Raw genomic sequence first — 8,011 nt, forward strand, 5'->3', positions numbered from 1 at the left:
TACTCAAGGTAATAGAAAGCTTGTAAAAGGAATATAACCATAATATATAAGAACTACTCAAGGTAACCTTAATTCAATTACAAATGAGAAAGGAAGGAATGAGTAAGGTCTACCTACAACCACAAGAGAGAAGTACTGTAAGTGTTCAATCACATAGCCAAATCCACCAAGAGTGTATTTTGGTCCTGCTTTAGTGTAGCCTTGGCAATATTTTATAAGGAAGGCATCGGCATGAGGTTCTACAAAGAATGCAGCTTTGATATCTCCACTGGATAGAGCTAGAGGATAGTCATCAATGGAAGCAACCCTCTTAATATTCTCTGGCTTGAACCCTATAACAGAAATCAAATAAGCAACAATGAAGGAATTCCCATGACATCCAACAGCTGCATTTGTGTTCTTTAAGAAGTCAACATCCACAGCTGCTGGTTCTAGTCTTGAAACTGTCATTCTGGAAGTGAGGCTAGCCGTAAATAATGCAATAATGATGAGTACCACAAATTGCCAAACCCGGCAACAACCCGAGGAATAAAATCATCAAGCAAGGCAACTGCAAATTAAAATAAACCAGTTTAGTGCCTTGATTCAAGGTCATATGTTCTAACTGGAACCCATCTGCCATTATTTCTATATCACCAACTGCAGCATCAAAAATCTTGTACATTAATGGGTTAATGTTAATCAGCACTAATTAAGACAGAAATGAAGGAAAGAAACAAACAAACAAACAAATAAACAAAGAGAAATTAATTATCTCACCCCATTATGGATCTGCTTCACCATGTCATCAAATGAACCTCCGTAGGGCACAAGTTCGTAGTGCAAGTAGTATGGCAGGTTATTCACTGCTGCTTCAAAACATTAACTGAAAACCCAGTAACCAGCTGGCTTCTGTTTTGCCTCTCATTGTAGTTCACTCTTACAAACTGTTTGAAAGCTGCATTGGCTGGAACGCCTTATCTTAAATGGCCTCTCTGTTTCGTTAGAGAACAACACTGGAGCCCATCCTGTTGATACTGATTGTGATCCCCCAGGCCAATATATTGGGCCCAGTACTTCCATGGATTCGTTTCCACTCATTTTCTCCAGGCTATCATCTTCAATTACGTTCTCAGAAAAGCCAGATTTGGGTGACTAAAATCCAAGTTCTCTGTAGCTTTTACCTACCACATTTATAATCTTGAAAACAGGGATACCTGTCAATTGGCCATCTCTGAAGCTTACTTGTCCACTAAAGCCCCCGAATTTGGTTGATAAGACAAAATCTAGTAATGCTTTTGAAGTATGCTTCTTCCATGATCTCTGCATGGCTCGGGCAACAGCCCAAGTCACATCGTAGGCCCGGAGTGCAAAAATACTTGGGTCAGGATTCTCTTCTTCTTCGAGCGGATATTCTGAGCGAAATTTCTTCCAGAATCTGCTTTTGAAGTATTGGAATGACTCAGTAGTGTCTGAGAAGTAGGCCTTAAAACCCAGTAAATCTTGCATGGAAGAAATAACCGATGAGTCGACAGAATCAAGAAGGCTTGTAACGGTGTCAGTGGTGATCCACACATAACTTTTGCACATCATTCCCATTTTCTTTGCCTCTTTAAACAGAAGGGTAGCCAATGGTAGTGAAGATTGTATTACTATGAAGACCCTGCATTGCTTGCTCTTCAGCTTCTTCAGTTCGTCTTGGATGACTCTTCTTGGGTCCAAGAGAGAATAGAGAGGTGGGAAAGCTGAATGGTACTCAATCTGTGAACCAACAGCTTGGAGCGAGTCAGAGAGTTGGTCCAAAAGAATGGAGATCGTGTCCACTTTGAGGGATTGATGGAAGGTGCAGCTAAGGAAATAATGGGGACCTCTGTTTTGGCTCTCCCAGAATCCAACTCTGCAACCAATGCCACTTCCATCTGATATTACCGATTAGCGCATCTACTCTCTGGTTGTTGACGAGGTCCATGGCTGCATCCATCATTTTGGGTTCATTGATGATGAGAAATTTTTTAAAAGCTATGACAAATCACAAAATGACGCAAATATGGGAAGTTACACAGAAATGCCTTCAATATTGCAGCCTAGGTCCTAAATGTTGGACCATGTCGCCATGTCGGTGCCCTTTTTGGCGACTTTTGTCATGTCGTCCATGAAAATTCGACCTTTGGTTTCAGAGGGTATTTAGGGTCTTTTGACTTAAATTTTATTGTGTAGCATAATTTGAGGCCAATAAACACACTGGGAACATTTGACGTGATTCATGTAGGTGGGGTCCATCCTTTAGGTCGGAAGTCAGTATACTCATCGTCACCAAAAAATTAGAATAAAATGGGAATTCACCAAGTTGCTCCATTGTTTTATTTGTGGTTCCCAAAACAGTGCTTAAAAAATATAAACTTGCACTTAAAATATAAATCTTATTTTGAATACAAATTTTGCTTATCAAGTTCCTCAACTTTATCTATTTTTAAAATTGTTAATTCCTAATTTGCCTCCTTTTAGATCCAGTGCTCCCTAAATATCTATTCAATACAAGGTTGATAGAGTGGTAAGATCCATACTCTTAGTAGAGGGGTCATGGGTTCGACCCTTATAGATAATAAAGCTCCCTCTAAGAATGTAATCAAGGTACGTGCAAACTAGCTCCGATGAACGTCAAAAAAAAAAAAAAAAAAGAATTCAAAATTTTCCTTTTGGATTTGAAGTTACAAATCGAGGTGCTCATGAACTAATATGATATTTACATATATTTTTTATATATTTTTTATGCATCTTTGATATATATATATATATATATATATTTCACTTTTAAATTCAAATTCAAGCCTAAGTCAAGTTTCATTATGGTTAATGTTAATATTGTTTGTCAAGTCAAATTCATTAAGCCTTGGTCGAATATTTGACATCCAAAAGACGAAATTTGACAACAATAATTTAATTGAAGCTTTGACGAATACAACAAACTATTTGTAAATTTTTATAGTTTCAAGGGCAAAGCTTCGTAATATACGTAAATTATATATAAAAATTATATTGATGATATAATCGAGATATACATAAACTAGTCTAAATAAACCTCAGATCCAAGAAAAATATAATTTCGACATAAAATTCTGAAACCTATACATTAAAACTGTTAGAGGAAAAGACAAATTACAAGAATGGATTTCAACAATAATGGAGACAAAAAATAGAAATTACAGTGACTACTACTGTTGTAAGCACAGAAACACCCTTAACCCCCCCCCATGCACCTCTTCCCTTCCCTACAAAAGTAAATGAAACCAGCCAGGTAAAAAGGGTCTGTCAAGGAAACATAATTAGAAACAGTTGAAAGTGGAGCCTTCAGGGCCTTAGCATTTAACCCAATAATTAAAAGGGGAAACTAACCATTTGGTTTCTAATAATTATAAAAGACCAGATTTGGAATTTATAGTGGGAGACAACCCATCAAATGTCCTTTTAACTAAGTTAGCATAATTAAGACTGTTAAGGATTCACATCACAACTTGAGAGCACAAATTAAACTGTCTTTCTACAATTTTTTTTCCCTTAAAGAAGGCAACCCATAAAATTATTACCTCCAAGAAAAAGAACACCCAGAAAGTTACAACAAACAAACATTACAGATCAAACACTTCCCTCCCTCTCTTCTCTCTCTCTCTCTCTCTCTGCTTTTCTCACAAGTTAAACTCTTCTTTCATAATCCCAATCTCAACCCATCTAACTCTTCTCCCAAGAAAGAAAAAATTTAAATCATTAATAGAATACAAGAAAGAATCACCAGTCATCACCCACTACTGACCTCCCTGATCAACCCTAACCCAAATTCTCTTACACAATGAAGTAAAACAATACAAGTCACCCAGCCATTACAAATCTCCCCAGGCCCAGAGCAACACCAACCCCAAACCCAATCAAAAAACTCCACATGTCCTTTTCCTACAATAAGAACATTATAAGCTTAATAAGGGACCCACCTAAACAAAGGAGAAACACATCACGTGGATGCCAGGTTAGAAGAAAGCACCATAGCCTCTCATGGTTGTCTTGTCTCAAATCCTCAATTAATCAGTTGTTGTCCCTTCTCCACATGACCACCGTGTGTATCAGGAGCTGGTGGTGCACTAGTAGGAGCAGCAGCAGGACTAGTGGTAGCTGCGTTATTGTTCATCTTCTTCAGGTTCTGCTGGTGATAAACCTGCCTCAGTCTCTCTATCTCCTTCTTCAATGCTTCTTGATGAGCTAGTACATTAACCCAAAACCCATGTTCAGAAGTCCTCAAAACACATGAAAACTGATATACAACAATGAAAAATATTTCTCACTTACCATCTTTGAAGATCTTATCTTGAGCAAGAGCTGCAATTCTCTGCTTGAGAGCACTGTTATCTACGTTAAGCACCAATCTCTGATGATCGAGAAATGCAACTCTAGGTGACAATGCTGATACCTCCGTCTTCATTTTCATGTCCAGTACAAAAGAAAGTGAAGAACCCATTACTAAATTGATTAATTAATTAATTAATAGTTAAAAAAACACAAACGCATGATTGAGGCATGTAAACATACTTGTAATGATGTGACACTGCGTTCGAGCTCGGAGATGTACTGTAGCTTCCTTACTCGTGATCTCTGTGCAGATTGCCGGTTGGCAAGTATCCTATATCCAGATCACAATAATGGGTAATTAATCAGGGTGGGACATGAGAAGAATTTAATTGAATGAATTTTATTGGGGTTGGGTTGGGTTGTGTTTACCTCTTGACTCGTTTTGGATCAACGATGGGTTCACCATTAGCAGACGTAGGAGGAGGAGGGTCAGGTTTGCATGAGCTCTGGACCTCAGCAGATTCATTCTTTAATTGCTGATCAGAAGCTGTAGGCTTGCTGTCATCATTAATGCTGTTGTGATCGGAAGGGGTGGAAGGATTAGAAGACGACACTGTGGGAGGTACATTGGCTGAAATGTCGTCGGAGAACATAGACATGAGCTGTTCATCATCTAATCTATCGAAATCATTGTTGGCAGCCCTTAATGTGGCTGACGAGCTTCTGCATTCTTCGACAAGAGGAGCTTCAAGGAAGGCAATGGAGTCACTTGCCGATCTCCGGTGAGCGCCGCGTTTCACCGACGAGAAGTCGAGGAATTCGTCAACCCAGGAAGGTTGTTGTGAAGGCTGCTGGTGTTGGGTGGTGGTGGTGGTGGATAGCAAAGAAGTACCCATGGAAGGCAATCTGGTCTGGCTATGGTGGGAGAAATTAGGCCAATTGGGTGTCATGTTTGGGATCTTGGGAGGTAATTGTGCCATCCTGTCCATACAAAATGACACAATTTAAAGCTGGAAGAGGGGAATGGAAATGAAAGGAAGAGATAATACAACTGAAACTGAATTGAACGAAACTAACCACCGACCAACCAACTATATAACCAAAAGTCTCTCGCTATACCCAAGTTAGGGTGGGAAGTTAGAACAAAGAAGAGATGAGAGAAAGAAAGAAATTGAGAATATTAGCAACAGCAACAAGTATTTTCTTCTCGCTGTTGCTGTTGTTGTTGTCGTCCTCCTCCTTGTTGTTGTTGTTGTTATTTCAGCTTCTTCTTCTTCTCCTCTCATCTCATTAAACTTTGTTGCTGTTGTTCTCTATGTCTATCTATTGATTCTGTTAATCTTCTTTCTTTACCCTTCAACCCCACCTCTTCTCTCTCTCTTTCTTGATGGGCTTTTTTTCCTTTTTTTCTTTTTGAGAAGGAATTTTTTAATTATTTTAATTATATTAAAAAAAATAATATCCAAATTTTTGATTGGCCCAGAGGCATTGGAGGGGGAAGGATCACATGGGAGATTGGGACAGCTAGCAACAGCTGGGCAGGGGTTGGGTTGGGTTGGGTTGGGTTGGGGGTAGGGGGGTCTCAACGGTTTTACTGGAAAGTCGCATGCACTTGTTTAATAACTGGCGGAATCAGTAACCACGTGCCGATGTGACCTTCTCCTTTGCCTCCAAATCTTATTATAATCTAATAACTATCACGGAGGATCATTTCCTCTACTTCTCTCCTTTCCACGTTCCAAACTCTGGATCACCTTTCCTTCACGAAGTACGTATTGTTTTCTTTCTCGATACTTTTTGTCACATGCCTGATATTTAAAAAAAAATTTATATGAACTCCATTCTTATTATGTGATGAAGAAGCGTTAAAAGAGCAGTACATATTATATGAATTCTATGTGAACCTCATCCTTATTATGTGATAGAAAAATATTAAATTATAAAGAATGTGAATCTTTAACATAATATACCAAGTGTGAACATAATAGAGAAGAGATGTCCTTGTACAATGGCCTAGTAGAAAACCATCTTTCTACATATAGATCTATATGATATAGAATAGTATAGTGGGCGGTGCAGGATTAAGGAGGTTAAGTGAGGTAGCTAGCTGTGAAGAGGAAGAGGAAGAGGAAGGGGAAGAGCAAGAGGAAGAAGAAGAGGAAGGGGGAGATTGAACGCCAGGTATCATAAATATCATGTTGTCCTCCTCCGCCCATGTGAAACGCTTGCACGCCCCCCACCTTCCTTTGCTTTGTTTGTCTCCAAAGCGGACCTCACATGGTGGCTATTTGTGGGTCACCTTTTTTTATTTATTAACTTCCTTCCTTCCTTCCCTCACCCTCTCTCTCTCTCTCTCTCACTAACTGCACTTTCTGGGTAACTTCAGCACGTTATCAAATTGGTATCTATGTATTAATTGGGAAGTTTGGGAGACAATAATAATGATTAGAGAAAAGATGGAATCAATATTAAGTTCTTATCTGTGCCCAAATTTCTTCTCTTCCAAAGGAAAACCCACAAAACTAGCCTTCAGTAAACTATACTCTACCGACAAGTAAAGATTCTGGATTCTCTGATTCTCTGATTCTCTCTCTCTCTCTCTCAGATCAAGGTGATAAGGTGTAAAGAAACAAGGACCACTCAAATGGACAGTGAATGGACCACTGCTGCAGCTACTGGAACCTCTCCTTCCTCCCCTAGCTAACATCACAAAGTTTTGGATAATATTTGATCTAGGGTCCAGAATATATGATTAGTTGGCGCAAAAATCGAGGATTGATTGATGGAGAGCCTTACCCACTTGATTTTTTTTTTGGGTATGGTTGGCTAACATTCATAATCCACCATTCTCAGAAAACATGTTCTTTCTCTGTGTGTCTCTCTGTATTTCTCCCTCCCTCATTAATGAGGATTTTTATTCTTTAGTGGAATTGGAGTTCCCAAAGAAAATTCTGGTCTACCGTACAAAGAAGAGTAGAGGTAAGGACGGTTGATTGTATAGTGGGAAAGCATTATTGCATGTGACAAGAACCAAAACCTGAAGAGACAGCTGTTTATGAATACATTTAAATTAGAAAGAAGAAAAAGGGTGAAGAAACAAAGCACAGAGATGGAGAGAGAACCACAAAATAAAATAAAAAAGGAATATAACCCAGTTGTATTGTATTGAAATCACAGCTTACATGAATGTACTGAAACATGGATACATGCACAGTACATCGAATGAATGGGAAGAAGGTGCATTTACCAAACAAAAAACAAGGAAAGATAAGGAGGGGGGGGCTGATCACTCATCAGGATCAGCACTCAGAACTCATAAGTCATAGCCAATTGCAAAGCCTGATCCTAGTGGACAGTTTTCTTGGATCAGATGATATAGATCCTGTTAGTTAGCGATGAGTGACTTATCCCTTTCATCTTTGTTTCATCTTTTTCACATCAATCATATCTTTACTTCAGTGGCCGCAGCTTGAAAAACATAGCTATAGCCTATAGGGTCACTGGGGAATAAGATCGAACACTTGGCGCTGCGCCAAGCCTGCGTCCCAGGGAGGGACCAGTTATATGCTTAGCAATGTTGTATCCATGTACCCAACATCGCTTTCAGGTCATACCGAGATTTGGGGAATTGTGAGTCTGTGACCTAAATTTTTGGTAATCTTCCCGAGCAATTTTTCTTCACCCGTGAACACAGCAT

General features: G+C 39.1%; 1 protein-coding gene across 1 annotated transcript; it reads right to left on the reverse strand.

Moving 5' to 3' along the window:
- Nucleotides 1-3,274: 3,274 nt before the first annotated feature.
- LOC149025562 (basic leucine zipper 34-like) lies at nucleotides 3,275-5,681 on the reverse strand. The gene is made up of 4 exons (XM_089145769.1): nucleotides 4,744-5,681; nucleotides 4,555-4,645; nucleotides 4,315-4,441; nucleotides 3,275-4,227 (listed from the first exon to the last, which is right to left on the reverse strand). The coding sequence occupies exons 1-4, from the start codon at nucleotides 5,301-5,303 to the stop codon at nucleotides 4,046-4,048; spliced, it is 960 nt and encodes a 319-aa protein (XP_089001895.1). The 5' UTR covers nucleotides 5,304-5,681; the 3' UTR covers nucleotides 3,275-4,045.
- Nucleotides 5,682-8,011: the final 2,330 nt, after the last annotated feature.

This window comes from Hakea prostrata, chromosome 2 (genome assembly GCF_041222555.1).
Source record: "Hakea prostrata isolate BN-2017 chromosome 2, UWA_Hpros_2, whole genome shotgun sequence".
Lineage (NCBI taxonomy): Eukaryota > Viridiplantae > Streptophyta > Magnoliopsida > Proteales > Proteaceae > Hakea > Hakea prostrata.

Bases quoted from the DNA above. Each gene is read 5' to 3' on its own strand.
- LOC149025562 (XM_089145769.1), bottom strand. From the start codon at position 5,303: ATGGACAGGATGGCACAATTACCTCCCAAGATCCCAAACATGACACCC. The intron at 4,646-4,743 runs GTAAACACAACC...ATCTGGATATAG, and splicing joins GATCCAAAACGAGTCAAGAG to GATACTTGCCAACCGGCAAT. The intron at 4,442-4,554 runs GTATGTTTACAT...ATGAAAATGAAG, and splicing joins GCAGTGTCACATCATTACAA to ACGGAGGTATCAGCATTGTC.